General features: G+C 43.6%; 3 protein-coding genes across 3 annotated transcripts; 1 reads left to right on the plus strand and 2 right to left on the minus strand.

Moving 5' to 3' along the window:
• Positions 1–494: 494 nt before the first annotated feature.
• On the minus strand, positions 495–10,615 carry p3h1 (prolyl 3-hydroxylase 1). Its single transcript, XM_063911934.1, has 15 exons — positions 10,067–10,615; positions 7,989–8,141; positions 6,988–7,177; positions 6,767–6,898; positions 5,861–6,000; positions 4,914–5,003; positions 4,781–4,833; positions 4,560–4,687; positions 3,605–3,732; positions 3,354–3,449; positions 2,415–2,565; positions 2,172–2,289; positions 2,001–2,076; positions 1,741–1,881; positions 495–1,213 (listed from the first exon to the last, which is right to left on the minus strand). The coding sequence occupies exons 1-15, from the start codon at positions 10,526–10,528 to the stop codon at positions 761–763; spliced, it is 2,511 nt and encodes an 836-aa protein (XP_063768004.1). The 5' UTR covers positions 10,529–10,615; the 3' UTR covers positions 495–760.
• A 1,380-nt stretch (positions 10,616–11,995) lies between these two features.
• On the plus strand, positions 11,996–15,661 carry c20h1orf50 (chromosome 20 C1orf50 homolog). The gene is made up of 5 exons (XM_063911940.1): positions 11,996–12,192; positions 12,954–13,069; positions 13,208–13,294; positions 13,913–14,044; positions 15,226–15,661. The coding sequence occupies exons 1-5, from the start codon at positions 12,144–12,146 to the stop codon at positions 15,409–15,411; spliced, it is 570 nt and encodes a 189-aa protein (XP_063768010.1). The 5' UTR covers positions 11,996–12,143; the 3' UTR covers positions 15,412–15,661.
• Positions 15,662–16,230: 569 nt separating this feature from the next.
• On the minus strand, positions 16,231–20,714 carry ap5b1 (adaptor related protein complex 5 subunit beta 1). Its single transcript, XM_063911933.1, has 3 exons — positions 20,444–20,714; positions 19,147–19,932; positions 16,231–18,500 (listed from the first exon to the last, which is right to left on the minus strand). Exons 1-3 carry the CDS (start codon positions 20,579–20,581, stop codon positions 16,605–16,607), a joined length of 2,820 nt encoding a protein of 939 aa, XP_063768003.1. The 5' UTR covers positions 20,582–20,714; the 3' UTR covers positions 16,231–16,604.
• Positions 20,715–21,431: the final 717 nt, after the last annotated feature.

The raw sequence follows: 21,431 nt of genomic DNA on the forward strand, positions 1-21,431 counted from the left end.
ATTTTTGTGATTATTCAAAATGAATGAAGAAAACAGAAACATAATGCATGAATACGCAAAGAAAGTCCAAAAAGCCCTAAAAATGTGTTCATGATTATTTGTTTGATTCAAACGATACAAAACATTTCTGATAAATGTTAATACTTTCCGAAAAATATGTAAAAAAAACGTTTGAAACATGTAAACCTGTCCTGATAGTTCTGTTAAAAGCTATAGAAACTATTGAAGAGTTAAAAAGATGAAACGGCAGAAAAGTGCTGAAAGAAATTCAGGAATACACAAAGAAAGTCCAAAACGCCCTAAAAAAATGCTCTAATCCAATCTTTTACTGGTTTGTGTTTTTGTATGATATAGTGCAGAACTGCATCATATCCAAACACACTGGTAAACTAATCAATAAGTATGAAGTAGCATGAAATGAAAAGGCTCAAGTAAAGTACTTAAGCATGGTAGTTGTGGCTTGGAGTACTGCATTAGAAAATAATATAAAACAGTTTAAAAAACATCACTTTTAATTCGCTGTTCAGTGGATTTGCGTTCCGCTCATATTTACCTCACACATCATGACATCACAAATAAAACAACATGGAGAGAATTCAGGTCGCGCGTGGAGATGACAGTAGGAACCACCTGTACGGATTCATTAAAGACAACGACGGTTTCAGTGATTTTCAAGGAACAACATTTTCAACCCCCCACAGAAAAGACCTTGAAGCAAAAAAATATAGACATCCCATCGACAGTCGGAGCTGCAGAGCGATCACAGCTCCTGCTTGTCGCTCTCTTTTTTGGAGTCCTTTTTGACGGCGGCTTTTACTGTCTTTTTTGCAGCCGGTTTGGCGCCCTTTTTGTCTTGTGTTTTAACCTGTTTTCCATCTTTTTTGGCAGCCGGTTTACTCGCCGTCTTGGTCTTTGCTTTGTCTGCGGCTTTGGCCTTAGCTTTAGGAGCGGCTTTGGCCTTGGTGTCTGTTTTTGTTTTGACCGCTTTGGTCTCTGCTTTGTCCGTTGCAGAGTCGGCCGCCGCGTCCGGTCCCGTCTCCGTTGGTTTGTCGTCTGATTTTGCGTCCCCGTAAACCTGGTCTGCAGAAATTTGTGCAGCGGGGGCTGGGGTTGCCTGCTGGGGCTCGGGAGTGTCGATCAACTCCTTTTGCATGAACTCCACATCAACAGGTGTGGCAAACATCTTCAGCATTTCTTCAGCTTGGATTCTCTCCTACAGGACAGAAAAGAGAGAGGAAATTTAATTAGCGAGAATCGTAAAATGAGTAAAAAATAAATCAGACAAAAACCAAATTGTAAGTGCATTAGATTAAACATTTCAGTCATAAATGCAAGTTTTAAAAGGTTAAACAAAAACCCACGGTGAGGCGTCTCTGTATTATTATGGCCCATGATTAAATGATATCTATTATACTTATTTAAATTCTTATTTCATTTGTATTTATTTATTTGAATACCTGTTTTATTCAGTCCTGTTTTTATTTATTCTGTCGGTTTTAAGTGTTTTTATCAATAAGATGTTATTTGTTATTGTAACCTGGGAAGAGGAGTCAGTATTATGTTTCTTTTTGGTTTGTGCATCACTTTATACATAAAGTTTGATTTGATAATCCAATCAGCCCTCTTCCTCCAGTGAAGCTCTGGTGCTCTCTAGTGGCCAAATGAACAGATGGACAAAAAGTCCAACTGCAGATCTATTCCCAGTTATGCCGTTGTAACGCCACAGATATGGGGCCTCACCTTTTCCTGGTGAGCCGGATCCAGGGTGAACCACAGCGCCACGGCACACCTCTGACCCTTAGTGACGGCTCGGACACCGTGGGGGTTTTCCTTCCCCGCCCCGAAACCCACCACCCGGCCGCACTGTGGACGCACCTCAGCCTGGAGAAGCCCGAAAGATGGAAGATGCGACATGTTATAGCAGAGAAGCGTGACATTATATATCCTTTATATATATATATATAAAGAACATGTTAAAGAAGGAAAAACTGAATATTCACCGTGACTGTTTTAGCGTCCAACTCGGTGAAAATGAAATCTCCTCCCTCAAAGTCGTCGTTCAGATAAAGGATGGCACTGCAATCAAAAGTGTGCTCTTCATCAGGGTTGTCTGGCTGAAGTCACCATCCTGTATTGTAGCTGTGTGTGTGTGTGTGTGTGTGTGTGCTCACCTGTAGTCCCTGTGTGTGTATGCAGGAGGTTCCTTCACACACTCGTTAAGCTCAGAGACCAGCAGACAGTTGTCAACATGGACAGCGTGACTCAGGTCCTCTCGCTCCTCCTGCTTCTCTGATAAACAACGGTGCAGAGAGAACATTTCTAACACTATAACACATCCACAGTGCAACATCTACACACTCCTGTACAGTTTGTGGCAGTGTGTAGCTTCAAAAGCCCCCCGGTGTTGCACTCACCATCGATGGCGGATCGACACACCAGGTGAGAGTAGGAGAAGTAGAGCGGAGCGTCCAGATGGAAGTAGGACTCCAGCGTCTTCTTCACCCTCTCGCTGAGGTCAAAGAAGAGCCGAGCGCTCTTCAGAGGCACCGCCCCCTCCTGTCCCAGCTGCAGGGGGGGAGACATTCAGTCATTTAGCTGCTCATCAAACCAACGTAGATCACAGTCTTTATGTAGCAGCCTAAGAGGGGTGCAGGAATGAGTCCTCAAACCTGGAAATGAGTTAGCATTTTACCACTATTGGTTCCGTCGTATCGAAGTCAACGTTTTTTTGAGAGTGTTTGTGGTGTCTAAATAAACGACTAAACGTCATTTCACTTAACCTTAGCCGCCTTTAGCTTAGCGGTGGTGATGCGCAGCCATGCAACAGCGATGTAGTTTGTTTATAGCCTACTAACCCTAGCTTTTTTTACTCTCAAAAATCAATAAATGGTGTTAATATGTTTGGATTATCCTGTTGGACAAGATGTGTAAGTATCATAAATGTGTGTTGGCCAAAAAAGGTTATTTTCGGGCAATATATTAAAATGCAATGGGAAAATACCATTGGATTTTGTTGAAAAAGCTCTGCAAGATTGCTAACTTGTTCTCAAACTAGAAATAGAAAACAAACTCCGAGTTAAAATGCTGCTAAGGCACCTAGTTGCACATTTTACTCAGGAATAAAGTACATTTTCTAGGCAAGAATTGTATTTGTTTGGCCAATTTTCTCATGTTTCGACATCAAAGAAAATAAAAACAACAGTGGCTTCTCCCTCTTTTCTTTCCCTTTTAGAAAAACATGTGTCAACATATCCTTCCTCCATCTGTCCACCAACAAATACCAAAAGGAAAGCACTGACAGCTTCTCAAACTAACCAAAAGTAAAGACACTTTTAATCAAATTGACGACCGACCTTCACAGCCTTCAGCACAGTGACTCCCTGGAACATCTCACTGGGGGTGTGGGGGGAAGGTCGCCCCCTGTAGCCGTCGCCTTTCAAAGCAGCCGTCTGGAAAACATCAACACACTGACATGATGGACTGACACACACACTGACGACAGACACAGGGCTCAAACAGGGAACAGAAACGCAGTTGAAGACTCAATAATGTTTGTTCCCAAGGCATTCTGGGTAAACGTTACTCCCGCCCCGCATTAACTCACGTTGGAGAGGCGGTGCAGCTCCCTGCACTCGTCGTCACTGATCACGCCGTCCAGCAGCACCCGCTGAGAGCCGTTCAGCTGATTGGACGTCATGGTAACCTTGATGTTATCGAACAACGGAGCGCCACCTACAGGACAGAAACCCAAAGACTGAACCACTGACTTTCTCAGGAAATGACTACTGTCAAACCACTTTCAAATGAGTGATATTTAGGAAAGTTGGTACACACTTTGCTGTAATCATTATGAACATGTTTCAATTGGGCTCATCCATTTTGCATAATGAGCCTTTTTACCACAAAGAGAAGTGGATACAGCGATGGAGGCCAGGACCCCGTTCGTTCCTCTATAAGTTGGTCAGTGGTGCATGAAGCCAAAATGGACTGACTCTTGAGAGCAAAAGTACCCCTATCCGGGCCCTTAGAGCAGGTGCAGTTGAGTTTAGCTTAAACCCCGCCTCAAATCCACAGTGTCTTGGTCAATCTCGGCTCAAGTCAAATTAATGGAGAGAGGAATAACTCTGGACTCAGCCCATTTTACAACTTTTAAAACCTATTCAAGTGTTAACACTGGTCGAAAGAAAATCTCTTTCCAAATGTAAGTCAACGGGAATAACTATTTTTGGGCCCTATGACTTCAAAGACTGACACTGAGGATGTAGTAGCACCGTTGCCCACTAGGAACACGTGCTTCAATGTCCTGGGGGTTTGGTTTTCACTGTATTTTAGGCAAACTTTTACAAACTCCTCCTCCTAGAGAGTTGATCGGAAAATTGTGACCCTAAATTGCGAAGAAATAATCCATTGCTCAAATGATTGGGTCAAAGTTAAACACCTTTTTTTCTACAATCCATCTGTACATCTGAACAGTTTGATTACCTATGAAATAATAGAGACTCAGCAATGAATAAATGCGCCATCGTCTCAATAACTAGAACATCGGGTGAAACTCTTACCTTCCTGCGGCGGTATTAAAATGGATATTTCTGAGGTATCCTTCTTCTTCTCCTCAACCAGAGTCTCAATCTCCTTCATCAGGTTTCCTATTTCCTCTGTGATCCTCGCTGCTGTCTCTTTTTCTGCTCTGAGACACACACAGGTAGAAACACAGACACCATTACACACGTTCTAACTGTGTTCTTTTCCTGCACAAATAAGTGTGTGTGTTATATCTTACTTCTGCTTGTCTCTCAGTTTCTTGGGCATGACGTCAGCAGGAGTCCATGTGTCCTGCAGACAGAAGGAGAGTAAAGTCAGATACCGTCCTGCGTGAAACCACAGCACCAAAGATAAATGGTATCTCCGCTCACCGGGTCTACAAATGTGATCCCGAAGGCTTCATATCCAAAGTACAGCAGCTCTTTCTCCAGTATGGACTGCTGCATGTACAGCTTGATCACCTGGAGGTAAAAAAAAAACGATCACGTGTTTATCCACATCTTCAAAAACAGACCAGCGTTCACAGACGGTTTTGGGCTGCTGACTAGCTGAACACATCCCAGCGGAGCTCCTATAAAGCCTTATGGTTACTGCACATGTTACTTCACCACAATGACACAGGTCTAATTCCTGCCTTGGGCACTTTGGTTGCTTGTCATATCCATCCCTAAATGGAGATGTCAAATTCGAATAAGTTTAGCCAAGAGTGGAGGTCGACTTGGTGCCAAATTTGTAGAGATCCTGGAAATCTGGCCTTCACAAGAATGGGACTAACGTGAGGTCACAGCGACCTTTAACCACCAAAATCGAATCACTCCTTCCTTTGTGCCAAATTTGAAGAAATTTGCATCAAGCATTCCAGATGGAATATCAGGGTTTGGACGAACAGACAATTTCTGGCGTTTATTTCGCTTGTATTTGGGGTTAGGGTTAGGGTTCATTCACACATGCTGTCCTACCCTTCTTTGGTGACGTGCCCTGTCTGTATTGGTATAGTAATAGCCCTTTTTATATTATGACACTCAGAAATTCTAGTAATTGAACGTTTTAGAGTAACCGTCCCAACCCTGGTATTGATCAGCCACTCCATTAAGCCGCTCTAAATGCTCTAATGAGGAAAATTGAGAGCCTGGAGCAGTTAAACTCTCACTCAGTGCGTCTTTAAAAGGCACCATCACCGGCTTTATGTCTCTTTAGTATCCTTCAGTACATTTGGAGTCTTTTAAACTCTCACTTACGCTCATTTGTTGCCGATCATTATGGACTACGCCAAAATGAACAGCACTCACAGTGTGCTTTGGAGGGAGACGGGCTGTACCTGTCTGGCTGATATGGTTTCCGCCTTGTCGTCTCCCAGCACGGCGGAGTAATAGGCCAGGTTCTGCTTCATCACCTCGTCCTCCGGGTGGAACAACAGGAAGGTCTTGGCACACTCTATGGCCTTCTCGTACTTCTCACCTGGAGAGGAAACAGGAGGAAGAGAGTTATTCTACAGATTTACTCTCTGAAAAAGGGGGTCTTTTCCGATGCGTTTGTCAAGTAGGTAATAACCCTGATGATTACCTATCTACTTCCACCTTCTTTTGTCTTCAAATGCAAAATACTGATTGGTTGCTAGGTAGATGGTCTATTTATTTGCTTGGTGCCATGACAAGCTCACTTTTGATACCTAAGAGGCATGTACTGTATAGCACATACTTTTACCACTGATGAAGTCTGTGTGTCTTCCTCTGGCATTGTTAGTAATACGATAAAGACAAATGCAGCAATGTTCCTGAGCACGGAAGTACTGTCTCTGACATAATTAACAACAATTACCTCGTGCTTAATCAAAGAACACCTCTGCAGATTTAGCGTTTAAGCCCACTTTTTTGTATTGTATTGTACCTTTATTTAACCAGGATAGGATCTCTTTTTCAAGAGAGTCCTGGCCCATGATAGTTAGCAGCATAGTGACAGAGAGTTTTAAAATACAGAGTCAGGAGCAGAGTAACTAAACCCCCTCTTCCCCAGTTCGGTACGGACTTTTGGTTCAGCCAGGAGAAACAAGTCCTCAGAGCGACGCCGATAACATCCTGTGAACTTTGGGTTTTCGGCTAAGATAAGGAGGGAGAGGTTTCCCTTTCCCTTTTATAACAGTGGAAGACATTAGATAAATACATTCTCCTCAGATGCAAAATGCTGTCCGACCTTTATATCTATCCAGTCGATGTGTCTGACTCACTGTTGTAGTAGGAGAACTGCAGGTAGTTGAAGTGCGCCGGCAGGAAGTCCTCAAAGGGTTTGATTCTGCCAGCAGTCGAGGCCAGCTCCACACCACAGTTCTGCTTACAGTTCAGCACCTGCATGTAGTGGTCTGACACACACACACACACACACACACACACAAGAGTAATGTAACCTGACTACTTGTGTTACATGTAGTCTGTTACGCTCCCCCCTCACCTGTCATGGTCTGGAACAGGTCGGCGCTGTACTCCATGTAGTTGTATCCGTCGTAGTTGTACGTCCCCTCGCACAGCGCTCGGCACTCCTTGTCGGCGGTGAAGTACTCGTTTACGGCCGCCTCGAAGTGATCCGCCGCCAGGCCGAACGAGTCGTCGCTGTAGTAGCTCTTCCCCAGCAGGAACTGGGCCTGAGGAGACAGGAAGTGTATTATGGTCATCAGCAAGGTAATAACAAACTGCACACTAAGATATTAAAGAGGCCCTATTCTGCTTTTTGGGGTTTCTTTTTCCTGTAGTGTGTGCAGTGTGTAGGAGGTTTTAGTGCATGTTAATGGTCTGCAAAGGCTAAAATCGCTGAAACGCCTCCATTGGACTCCTTTGTCATCTTCCGGAACATAGCGACATCACTATGTAATACCCACACTCCAACACATTGTACCTGATAGGCTAAAGGGGTGGGACATCTCTAAGCAGTTGACCAATCACAACGGAGCAATCAGAGCAGACTGGGCTCTGGTTTCAGACAGAGGGTGAAAAGAGCTTTTTGAACATTAAAGGGATAAGAATATACTCAGCAATATTTTGCATCAAATACCTTAGATATTGTTATTCTGACAATAGTGTAGGATGCTTTTAACAATTATTTACAGACAATATGACGTTTTTGGGTACACAAATATAATAATAACAGCTTGAACAGTCAGTTAAGTTCAGGAAAACACATCACTTTACTGTAATGGAGTCTTTAAAACAAGGGAAAACATGACCAACCCAACCCTCCTCTCTTCTCCGCTATATTTCACTTTGCTTTACAGCTATAATCCCAAGGCCAAAATAGCTGGGGTTTTTTTGGCCTGTAGCAGCATCCAGAGCCAACATAAGAACATAAGCACCATGTGACCAAATGTTTCAGAAAAGGAGGAATAAACGTAACACTCAGTCCCTCTGAAGCCTCCTCTTGACGCCACAAACCCGCTCGGAGGAGGTGTTGGTCCTCACCATATGTGGCATGGCCTCCAGGTCTTTGAAGTCCTCCTTCGTCACTCCGGCCATCATCCTGTAGTACTCCAGGTTCTGTTTCATCTCCACGTGATCCGGGTTCGCCACGAAGAAGGTGTGAGCAGCTGCCACCGCTTTATCCAGCTTGTTGATCTGAAAACACACACAGGGGTGTTAGGATCTCAGTTGTTGTGTTTATAGTTTTCCAGTTTTATTTTGAAATGTATCTTGTTTTGTCACTTCCTGTCTTGTCTACTTTACTTCCTGTCTTTACTTTTCCCTCCTGTCTGATCGTGCTCACCTGTTGCCCCTGTGTTTCACCTCCCCCTTCCCAGATGTGTCTTGCCTTGTGATTACCCTCCTCTGTATTTAGTCTTGTCTTTCCTTTGTGTTCTTTGTCGCATCGTCGTCGTTGCTCGCTGTTTCCCCGTGATGTCTTGGATCTCCCTTTTCCATTCTACCCGGTTTGCCTTTGTTTTCATTTGATACTTTTCCTGTGTTCCTAGTTGTGCATTTTTGTTATCAGCTTCATTATAAATAAAAGCTCGCCCTTTGTTTGAACCCCTGCCTCCACTATCGCTTCTGCGCCTGGCTCCTTTCCCCCCAATCCTGAAAAGGGCTTCACACTGATGGAGTTCTGATCACCAAAGAAAACTCGATAAACCAAATAAATAGAGGAGAGTCTCTCGGTGAGTCCCACACGGAAAGGTCTTTCTGTGGCATACCTTTGGACCCCACATCACCCTTTTAGTAATTTGTAAATAAATGTAGGTCAATCATATCATCAAGGTATATAATGGTAAAATGATGGGTGTGAGTTTTCATCCGGGGGGGAGCAGTCATTCATGAAGCTGCAGGAGACACAGCCGAACAATTAGCAAATATATAACTTTTAACCATGTTTTCAATTGATATAACTTTATGTATTTGCACCAGAGCAAATTCCCTGTATATGTAAACTTGCTAATGATGATTGTAAGTCGATTCTTATAGAAAAATAGTTGCAGGAATATGTAAAGAAGAATGTTTGACTCATTTTGTTTTGGTTCATATACTAAAACTGTATATTTGAGTTGATGTAGTAAGACTCTCTGACAGTGAAGACACATGTTTTAGGATGCATGTGTTAAATAGGACCCCCAAGCGCCCTAAAAATATGTTGAAATTTTGTTACCCCCCAACAATAAATCATCTTTTGACTACAGAAGAATAATCCTGTGTGTTTTTAGTGGGTCAAATATTCCTTTAAGTGATGTGTTCATTGCCTCGTGGAATTTCAGACACATATTTCCTTTTATATTTATCAAAGTAACCACTCCTTGTGTCTGTAATTTAAACCAACAGTGAAGAAGTATTGTCGGCTCAGTGACCAGTAGCTACACTGCAATCAACTGGGACTGATGGTAAACAGGAGGTCTGACTAACATGCTATTATCAAAGTTAAACTTGGCTGAAAAGCGAACTGTATTTCTGAACCTGAACAAGGAGGGGGAATAATATTTGGTGACGTTTTAAGTTTAGAAAAACACAATAGATATGTTTGCCAATTTACACATCATTCCATCTTTTTTGGGTAGGTCGCTGCGTTCAAGTTCTGTATGAAAATAGCATTTTTGCCTAAATACAGCTAATATGAACGAACTTTCTTTGACAAAAACATTGTATTTCAGTAACAAAACGACTATATTTCACTGTAATGAAGTCCAGCATCCCAACAGAGCAGTATTACACACTGTTCTTCTTCTTTGGTAAGTCTGAGGAGCATTTGAAAGCAGCACGTCAGGCCTTTTAAAAACCGCTGGATCCCAAAAAGCTAACGTCAGGCTGCTCAGACTCCTCCTTAAGACGTGGCATGGAGTCTTGGTTTGGGGGGGAAGGGGGTATTTAAAGTGTCCAACTCTTTATGAGCTCTAAGTCAAAGCTTAAATGAAAAGTCAAACTATTGTATTACTGTGTTCTCGGCATTGCATGAGTATGAACCTACAGTGGGAAGCATGCCACTTTATATCCGCTATGTGAGATGCATTTGCACTGATTGCAGATCCACTCCTGCAGCTCCGGGCTCAGACCTAACTCACCTTAAAGTAAGCGACCTGCAGGTAGTTGTAGGGGCTTCTCTTGGTGAACTCCAGCTCCACGTCTGCAGTCACCAGATGCATCGTCGGAGACCCCAGTTTCTCACTCTCGCAGGACTTCACACAGTCAGCCCTTTTCAGGATTTTCTGGAAGAAGCCCAGATCCTCCAGAGACCCGGCCCCGGGGATGGCCCCTCCGGATCCGGTCAGGGAGTCACCGAACAGGGTCTGGTTGGCGCATCTGATCCGGCACTGCGCCTTCACCCTGCGGAGCGTCGCTTTGTTGCGCAGCGCCTTCTCCATGTTCAGGATGACCGTCAGCCAGTCCCCCTTATTGTAGGCTTCCACCGCGGTGTCGAAGAGGAAGTCATAGGGCTCCAGAACCAGGTGGCTGGTCGGGCCGGAGTCCGAGGCACACAGGGGGATCAAAACGCAGAGGAATAGTAACGCGTAACGGGGATCCATGGTGGGGAAGGGTCCGGGCTCTGCAGCGGGACAGCAGCCGGGAGCAGAGAGGAGGCAGCCGGCAGGAGGGGAGGGGAAACTTTGCTCTGCTGGAGGAGCTTTCTGGAGGCGGGGTCTGAAAAGTTGAGCCCCCACCACCACGGCCCCTCATCCCCCAAACACATACCATTATAACAGTGGGATATAGCCTGTATGGAGAGGTGTCATGTAACTAAAGTACAACTTTAAGAGACTTTAACTTTACTTAAGTATTTTAATTTACGTTAGTTTGTTCCATTCCACTACATTTATACTTTTAAATTACTTTACAGTTTTGGATTAATGAGTAAATCCAGCAGCTACCCTGCACTATACAAAGTCATTACAACTAGCTGCACCTTTACCAGCTTTCATGAACACTTTAATGATCAATAATTATAAAAACATATCAGACCTATTATTCTGCAGAGTGAGAACTTTTAATTATGGTAGTTTAATTTTATTTAGATGCTATTACTTTTGTACTTTTACCTGAGTAACATTTTGAATGCAGTACTTTTACTTGTAACAGAGTATTCGTACACTCTGGTACTTCTACTTTAAGAACAAGAAGTACTTTTTAGAAACTCTGCCTGTATGAAATAGTGTAGGAGACTATGTTTCATTTTTACTGACTTCCAAGTTTATTTCTCAGTATTATAAAGTTGTTGTTTTATTTTAGAGGTTTTTGAATGCTCATACATGACAACATTAAATAATACTAACAAAGCAAAATCTGATAGATTAAGGTATTGCACATATTCTAATGGTAGGTTTTTACTTCATTCTCAGTATTATGACATGCAAACTTGATGTAGTTTTATAAAAGCAAGCATCTTGCTACTTTTAGTTCAATAAAGTATCTCATAATTGCAACCACCACTGCACAGGAATGTAGTACACCCCCTGGCGTCATCCACAAATTCAATAAATATGAAAAATATTCAGGAAAACCACTTCTACTAGTTCTGTTAAAAATAAAACTTGTGTAAGTTGAGTTCGCGCAAAGGATCATGGGGGAAACCCTGTCAAGCAGATGGCAGAAACCCAATACAACAATGCTGTTATAATAGTTTTAGGTCCAAAATATGCTTTAGATATATTGTTTTATGCAAGGTGTGAAGTTCTTCATGGCACACATTTAACACAGTGACTGTTTTGCGTGATTTTACGGCTATACATCGATTTCTGCTTGTTTGGTTTCTCAACTGTGATGTATCTTGTTATTTTAGGTGTTCTGTGGCGAGGCAGGGCAGGTCTTGATATTCCTGAAGATAAATTCAAGTAAAACTATTATAAAATAAGCAGGATACAACAGTATTTGATAATATTCTGATCTATACATGTAGGACTTTTAGAAATAGGATGTATAATTGTGAAACCCTTCCAAAATGAGTTTTATTTGAACTCGTTTGGTACAGGCATATATTCGGACTACAATAAAAGGCAAACTAGGGAGGATATTTAGGACCCCGTGGAGCCTCCTGTGTTGTTGGTCAAATATTAGCCGGTTACAAAACCTGCATGTGCGAAGAGAGGAAATATCTTATGAAATCTCTCAACGGATAACTTCGTTTATAAACTGCAAGAAGACAACATGGACAGGACGGTCAGCCTCCCCAACCAGCCCAACAAAACCACCACAGGTAACGGGAACTTACTGGGAGAATGTCAACCTCTCAAACGTGTTTAAAGAGACTTAAAAATCACACTTCTAATGTTATTTATGGTCATATTTGTTTTAAACAAGCCAGGTTTGTGTTGTCGCATTGTGTCTGAGGTGAACAGCTGCCTGCTACCACTGGAGTTATCCTGCTTAATAAGGGCATTGCTTTTGTCTGAATAACTTACCAGAAATACATTTACCCTAGTTTCATTTCTCTGGTGAATATGTATTTTAATACAGTTTTACCAGGGTTGGAAATGATCGTTATAGTCCACTTCCTAGTGTAGCTGGTGAATTCCAAGTCTACTAGCCACTCCATTTAGTCATACGTTGATTATTAAATTCCATGTGACTGAGTTCTTCGATCAATGCATTTTATAATGTGATTATTTAAGGCAAACATTGACCGTCTTCATATTGGGTTCTTTATATTTGTATTCTGTATCTCTCCTGGGACATGTCTCCATGCTTTAAAGTTCAGAAAGCTCTTTACTTTTCCTCATACTGTCTGTGCTGCAGCTCCTCCTTTCACCCTCTGTCTGAAACCAGAGCCCAGTCTTTACTATGTATTAGTGTGTGAGTGATCGTAGTAACAGCTGTTGTTATGCAAAGTAGATTCTGTCAGTGACTTTAAGGGATTTAAAATGTGTTACAGGTTACTAGTAATTGTAGGTACAGACATTTGTAATAGGGACCCTCCCTGACTGTGATATAACGGTTCCCCTGTGTGTGTGTGTGCAGTGACTCTGGTGGAGAGCAGCGCCACCCCCTGTGGGCTGGAGCTGGTCAGTTCCTACCAGACTCACCGGGTAGGAGACCCCATGGACCTGGTGGCTCTGGCTTCAACCGTACAGAAGGTATGATGTAGGCTAATAAAAGACTTAATAGATACATCATTTGTGTATATGAACAATGCCTGCATTTGCCTACAGGGATCAATAATGTCCTTCTTGTTTTATTGAACAGTCCTGATAATATTGTTAAATTGTTTTCAGGGCGATGAATTCATCAAAGCCAACGCCTGCAACAAACTGACAGTGATCGCCGACCAGATCAGATACTTACAGGAGCAGGCGAGGAAGGTGAGCAGAGAAAAGTCTTGTACACACGTGATGGGCTGTTTGTGTAAATATGGTACTGATACTCAAGTTCTGCAGTTAGTGTCTTTAAATGTGGAAATATATAAAATCATATTTTTCTTTGTTCACTTTCTTTAAGGGATGCATTTATTTGTTCTAACGGTTTATATAATGATATATTATTTTTGGCACACACATTACTTTATTTATTTTTGTGCTTTTTGTTTTCTCATACATTTCCCTGTCGCTTTTTACATTTTTGAACTGAAATTATTTATGATTTTTATACATTTTGGTATTTTATCTGACTTTATATATATTATATATTTCCACATGTTTTTTACTTTATTTTATGGCACTCCTAATACCTAAAATGCGCAAGTTTTAACCCAACATGGATTCTTTGTGGATAATTATCTGTTTCAAGACCAAAAGTGGTCATGCTCGTGTAATAGAAATGGTGCTGTTAAAGGGCAAGCTGACCTCCTGATGTCACTGTGTAACAACAGAATATCTGCAAAAGGGACACAAGTATGAACAGAAAATCCATGCTCGTATTTGTCAGATAACTCGTCGTGATTTCAATCCAGTCCCGTTATATTTCCCTCCATATGTCTCCAGGTTTTAGAAGACGCTAAAAGAGATGCAGACCTCAACCATGCTGCCTGTAACATTGTGAAGAAGCCCGGCAACATGTATTACCTCTACGAGAGACCCTCCGGACAGAAGTACTTCTCCATCATCTCCCCTAAGGTCTGCGTTACACTGACACTTAAATATTTATCAGATTCTTTTTGGTGTTGTTATGTCACCCTGCAGGACAGAGTGTTGCTTAACTCCCACAGAGAGGACAGCATGTGAATCTCTCACCAATAACGCAGACATTTGGAGGTGTTTGGTGTCCAAAGTTCAGCTGATAGTGAGCAGGGGGGCCAAAACCCAGGCAGCTCAGTTTGGATTTGACTGGTTTCACTTTGATCTGGATGTTCAGATAACGTAAGGTTTCCAGCAGTCCGGGCTTTATGACGTGCCAGTGAGCTCAACTAATGAAACTCATTGTTTTTTAACACTTCACAGGTTGTATTGTACAAAGAAACCAGAGTAAATGCCTAAAATAAAGAGAAAAGGCCAATATGAAAAGACAGTTTCTCCGACCAACGATTACAAACCCAACATTTGTCATTTAAATTTGACTTAAGGCGCCACTAGACGCCTTAAACAGACAGCTCTAACGCGTTTTCCTTCCTTTGTATTTCTTTTACTCACATTCTGATGACTTGCTTGGCCTCCGATGGTGTGATGATATGCGTTTGCCAAAAATAAAACAACTTCAGTTTTCACACATTCAACAAAGAAAAGAGGAGAAGCCCAAATAAAATAATGAAAAACATGGCGGTCTTTCTTTCTTTCTAGGCTTGTATAACTTATCGGTACCTTAAACTGTGCCTCGATGGACAGGTTGCCCATCTCTGTCCCTTTAGTGAATGGCTCTGTGGGAATTGTAGTCCTTTATGCAGTGTTGACTACAGACGTCACTATAAGGTGGCCCCCCTGGAGAACTAAATACCGGCTCTAACAAGGACACACTCTGCTCATCTTCAGGAGTCCAACGGAGGGGTTTCTTTGGGATGTTAGCCTGTGACAGACACTAAGTAATGTTTTGTGTGTACAGTACATGCCACAGGAGTACAGATGGATACGCTTTTAGCTCTAATCTGGAATATACTGAAGCCTCTTTCTCTTTTTAGATAAATGCACTTTCATGGATCATTTTCGTTCAATAAACGAATAAGGAAACTAAAAGTAGTTATTCTGTGGTACTGTTGCTTTAAGTGATTCAATGACTGATTGGGTTTTATAATAGTGTCCTCTCAATACAGTTGAGTATGAAGCTTTGACTTTGACTAAGCTATACTCTCTGTGTCTCCCTGAAGGAATGGGGTCTGAGTTGCCCTCACCCGTTCGTCGGAGCGTTCAAACTCCAGCACGACATGTCCTGGACGCCGCTGGAACAGGTGGAGAAGAGGGACGCGGAGTTCGCCATCATGGACAAACTCCTGAGCCAGCAGACGTCCCTCCCGCCTCAGACAGAGCCCAACTTCAAGGGCCTCTGTGATTAAATGGACCGGAACTTTTTTTAAAGGGACGCACGGACAATGCTAACGGTAGTCTTAACGGAGCTACATACCAAAGTGCTTGGATGGAACTCCCTTATATCACAGTGTTCCTTTCACACACTGATTGATTTGCTGATACATTAATTGCTGCACCAGTTGCAACCTCTGGATCTTTTCTTGCCCAAATATCCAATTAGGTTACACTGGCAGCCTGTGCATGGACACTGATCAAATAAAGTCCTTAAAAAAGACATTCTGCTCGTTCAGGTTCATAATTGTTATGTAGAGTCCTCTCCTGGGACATGTCTCCGTGATTTAATGTTCAGAAAGCTCTTTATGTTCTCTCATACTGTCTGTGCTGCAGCACCTCTTTTCACCCTCTGTCTGAAACCAGAGCCCAGTCTGCTCTGATTGGTTAGCTGGCCGGCTCTGTTGTGATTGGTCAGCCACTTCATTTCAAAACATTTCCCAAATTCGGATCAATAAAGTACTTCTATTCTATTCGAGAGATGTCCCGCCCCTTAGCCTATCACGCACAATGCGTTAAACAATAAGAGCACTAGTGTTACATAGTGATGTCACTATGTTCCGGATGAATGGCAGATAATGCTCTCAGATATGGATATTTCCTGCTTCCTTCTTTTATATCAGACTTTGAGAAACGCCTATGATTATTAATCACTTTCTTTTGGACAACTTATCAACCCAACATCTAATATATAGAAAATAAATCAATCAATCAATATTAAACATCATATCAAGAAAGACAAATCCTCTATTGATCTCGAGGGAAATCGAGGAAAAAGACCAAAACAAAAGACATAAGTTACATATATTACACTGATTGCCACCCTAATGGTGTTTATGATTAAACTTCACAGATTCTTACATGGCGTTGTGTGCAATAATGCCTCCTTTGTGTTTGCTATATTTGTATTTAAGAGGGAAATGCAACTTATATTAAACCATTTAATAGTGAGAACCTGAACCCATCAGTTGAATTATGCTTAGTTGCTTATTTATTGACTGTTTTCTTTATTTCAGATCAAGACAAGACGATAAAAGTGCAATCAGTGTATTTGAAATCATCCGTCTTCAGCAAGTTTATTACAAAACACATTGGAGTTATTAAAGATTGAGTTAAAAATCTGCTCCTTTTTTAAAACCCGTAAAATCAAGCTAGTGAGATGCATCAGTCAGGTGAGTGTGTGTGTGTGTGTGTGTGTTCCTGTGAGGGTCAGCAGGTAGGAGTTGATGTGAGGCAGCAGCTGCCAGTTATCTGTGGCCACGCTGAAGTGCACGGTTTCCTCCGAGCAGATCCTCAGCAGCAGGTGAGACTGCGGCGGGAGGAAGAAGAGCACTTTGACTTCCTCTCTATCCGCCGGATCTGATACGACGTAGGGAAGGAAGTGTTTCTCCACCAGCGCCGCCAGAGCCTCCTCCGGCAGCGGGCAGCAGAACAGACTGGTAGCGCCGCCTGTTAGCTCCTCACTCATTTCATCCCATAATCCCTCGAACAGGCTCAGTCTGCCGCCTCGACCCCAGGTTTCAGGGGCGGGAAGAGGCAGGAAGGTCTGCTGGAAGGCAACATGGACGTCCGGGAGATCCGTGAGCCAGGATAGGCCGTCCTGGGAGGTGAAGATGGCGCTGGCGTGTAGGGTGGTCGGCTGGGGTCGTCTGGGCTTCAGCCCGAGCTTCACGCTGGGCGGTGGCCTCTCTCTGAACACACACGGGACGCTGATGTCGCCCAGCGGCTCGTAGTGGTCGTCCGTAAGGCTGAAGTGGAGGCGGACGCTGAACAGCTGATCGAAGCAGGAGTCGGCACCTTCGCTGTGAGTCAGCTGGTAGTTCAGCGGGAGTTCTGAGGCGAAGCCGGGGACGTCAAACTGAGCTCTGTACTGTTCAAGAGCTGCAGACGCCCCCTCTGGATTCGCCTCACTTTGGTTTAGTCCACTTCCTGTTTCAGTTCGTGGCTCCTCCATCAGCCTGAGGAGGATTTTCTTCGCCCGGTGGACCGTCAGCAGGCTGGTGAGCCCTTCGCTTTCAGCCACGATGCAGGACAGCGTTCGTTTCTTGGCCTGCCCGCCTCCCTCGCCGGATTCCTGCGACAAAACCCCGGCCAGCTTCTCCCTGGACAGCGTGGTCAGCAGGGTGTAGTAGAGGCGGGCGTGGTCCCGTACGTCCGTGTCTCCGTAGTGACAGGCGAGATGCTGCAGGACGTCGGCCAGCGGGATGAGCAGCGCATCCAGGCCGGGGTGGACCAGGAGGCAGCGGCAAACCCCGAGGAGGAAGTTCCCGAGGCGCCAGTCACCTTTCACGCACAGAGACGAGGAAGTGATGATGCGGGACAGGAAGCTGACGGTGCTGCGCTGATGGATGTCCCCTTCCTCCGCCACGCGGGACAGCAGCTTCAGGTGCCAGCGTAGGTCTCTGGAGGCCAGGTCGGTGTCGGTGACGGCTCCTTGCAGCGCCTTCAAGAATTCCGTCGCCCAGCTCGCCTCGGACAGCTGCTCCTGGATGTGGTCGGCTAAATTGATGAAGTGCGGCGCCAGGTGGGGGTGACGGAGGTACAGCGAACACAGCTCCTCCATCAGGCTGCGGGAGTACCGCTCCACGTGGAAGAAGTAGGAGAGGAAGAGGAAGGCGGCTCTGAAGAAGGTGACCACAATCTCCCGGCTGCCTCCGTTGTCTACGATGTGCAGCAGCGAGGTCAGGTGATCGAAGAGGTACGCCAAGCCCCTCCCCTCTTCTCCGCCTTCATTCTCCTCCTCCTCCTCCTCCTCCAGGTAGACCAGACACAGCAGGTGGAGGCGGGCTAACAATGTGGCGCTGTCATTGAACACGGTGGGCACTAGGACCGAGGCGAGCCGCGGGGTCAGCAGCACGGGGAGCGCGTCGTCGCCGCAGCCGATTGGCCGGTTCTCGGGGAAGTTCAGGATGCAGTCCATGTAGAAGAGCTTCTCGGGGGGGGTCAGCAGCGGGTGCTGGGAGAGAACCACCAGCCGGTGGAGCAGGAAGGCTTCGTCTTCGGCGCTGAACAGGCTGTCTGTGAACGCGCTCTTCATCAGCAGGGTGGAGTGGAGGAGGCACACCTGAGGGGAGGGGGCATCCATCATTATCAAATCATAAAGCAGATGTATGTGTTGTTCTATTCGATCGATTTCTTAAGAAACTTCGATAATGGTAAAAAGCTGGAGCAGGCAGCGGTTAGTGAGCTTAGCATAAAGACTGGAAATGGGAAAAAGGTCTGGCTCTTTGTGCAGGTCAAAAAGCACATTCTTCAACGCTGGAAAAACTATCAGACACCAAAGTATGGCTATATCAATCCATGATCCATGATATAGATATCCTTCTCTGGTTCTGACAGTTTAAAACACACTATGTATATGAGAGACAATTTCATGGTTGCTCCGAATAATCCACAAAGTTTGCTGTGGACATTTTTCAGTCGATCAACTTTTGACTTTAGAAATAGTCCCTTTGAGAACTGTTGAAAATGTGAACTGTAGATTATATGTAGATGTTATTGTAGGTATATTGACAATGCAGTGTGCACCACTTTCCTTTCATATCTTCCACCTCGATTATACAGTAGTTGGTCAAAGACAAAAATCGAAATATGCCTCGTCTCTGGTTACAAGCATTTCTAGAGATTGGGTCTTTGGTCAGCCCACTTATCCCTAGCAGATTTTTTTTTACTAAAACCCATCAGAGTAATTAATGATATCCTTCACAAACCTCGCTGGTGCCCAGCAGCCGCAGCAGCTGAGCTCTGAACACAGCTGGAGAGACACCGGGAACCATGGCAACCACCTCCGTCAGCCTGTGCAGCAGAGCAGCCTGACTCAGAGGGGTGAGGAGGTACGACTCCTCCAGGAGGGAGGACAGCACCGACCGAAGCTCCTTACAGTCGGGCCCGGTCTGGAGGGTCGGCACCGTGCCCATGGGCCCCAGGATGAGAGAGGACAGAATTGCTGAGTCATCTTTATTGTTCATCAAGTCCAGCTCCGCCTCCCATGCTACCGACGTGTCTCCTCCCAGAAGAGCCTTAAGATGCTCGGCTCCGGCTCCTGTTTCCTGGGTCAGCTGATACACGGCGTTCCTTAACACCAGGGTGTGGAGCCCAGCGTAGGCCTGGTGGAGCCGGGACATTTCCCTCTGCCGGAGCCCACCTAAGAGTTCCAGGCGCTGGGAGAGGAGGCCCGGGGAGCAGGCCTCCAGCTCCCGCAGGCAGTCACAGGCCGTGGCCCGCAGAGCAACACCGTCTCCGTGGAGGTCAGCAGTGTCCTGGGTTATCTGGAGCAGCAGGTCCAGGAAGTCCTGGGATGCTCGGGAGCGGTTGTTTACGCAGGAGGTGCAGACCAGGACGGAGGTGAGCGCCAGGAGGAGGGGGCAGCGAAACTGGAGGGCTTTGGGAGAACACTGGTTGAAGACGGACATGAGCTCCAGGGCCGTCTCCTCACCCACCGAGTCTGAGAGACACAGCAGAGACGGGGACTCGCAGAGCGGGGACAACAGGAGCACCTGAGGGGAGGGGATGGAAGAATTGGGAATTGGATTAGGATTATTTGACACGAGCACTGGAAAAAGGAAAAGCAGGAATACAGCTTCTTAGTAAATTGCTTTTGGAGCAGATGAGCTCGTGTGTTTTGCAACTGCTGTCAACAACTTAATTTACAGGAATAATAAATAAAAAGCAGGCCTATGGTTTAATGTGCCAACTACAAAATTGACCTCTTCAATTGACTAAAAAAACAACACTACTCCACTACAACAAAGAGGTACATGGTGTACTTTTACTCCACTACATGTATTTAATCCCTTTAGTTACTTTACAGATTTGGATTAATGATGGTAAATATAATCAGCCCTTAAATCAGACTTTAGTTCACCTGCAGTAAATCCAGCAGCTACCCTGCAGTATACAAAGCCATTCAAACTAGCTGCACCTTTACCAGCTCTGAGAACACTTTAATGATCAATCATTATAAAACATATCAGAGATATTATTCTGAAATGGACCATAATTGTGTACCTTGAGGCTGTAATTGGCTCTGTCATCCCGGAGCTCCCGCAGCAGCTCAGCGAGGAAACCGTCCGCTGTAGTCCCGGAGAGGAAGCGAGACGGGCTGCGGGAGAAAGAGAGGATCCTCTCGGTCCAGATCTCAGACATGTCTCTCAAATACAACCCCTTAGAGATGTGCAAAGAACCAGGTCAAGATGTTTTTCTGAACCAGTCATTGCACACAAACTTTAACTTCGAAAAAAACCCACTGAAATCCCATGACTGACATCCAGAGGGGAGAGTTCCGTGTTGTGTCATGTGATCTTTTAACGCGCCCAGTGTGACGTCAGCGCCGACTGCTGCTTCGGAGTGTGCAGCACAAAACCGATACCTAAAATAGGAAATAAATAATAAAAATAAATCAACAATAGTAAAATAATAGCAAATGAAAAAGAAAATATATATTAAAAATTAAATAAAGATGTTAATTAATTACATAAATAAGAATAGTCAATAAAATAATATGTAAATAAAAGTAAATAAAAAATTAAATAAATTATAAAAAAGTGAATAAATAATAGGAAATAAAATACGAAATAAATAATAAAAAAGTAAATCAACAATAGTAAAATAATAGCAAATGAAAAATAACATAGATATTAAAAATTAAATAAATAATAAAGAAGTTAATTAATTACATAAATAATAATAATAGTCAATAAAATAATATATAAATAATAATAAATGGAAAATAAAATAAATGATAAGTGAAAAAATAATAATTTTAAATAAAATAGGAAATAAATAATAAAAAAGTAAATCAATCATAGTAAAATAATAGCAGATGAAAATAGAACATATATATTAAAAGGTAAATAAATAATAAAAAAGATAGATAATTAGAGTAAATAAATAATAACAAAGTTAAATAAATAGAAAATAAAATAATAAACAATAAAATAAATGATAAAATAGTGATTAAATAATTATAGATAACATAGTAAATAAATAATAGGAA

Source organism: Eleginops maclovinus, chromosome 20 (genome assembly GCF_036324505.1).
Source record: "Eleginops maclovinus isolate JMC-PN-2008 ecotype Puerto Natales chromosome 20, JC_Emac_rtc_rv5, whole genome shotgun sequence".
Taxonomy (NCBI): domain Eukaryota; kingdom Metazoa; phylum Chordata; class Actinopteri; order Perciformes; family Eleginopidae; genus Eleginops; species Eleginops maclovinus.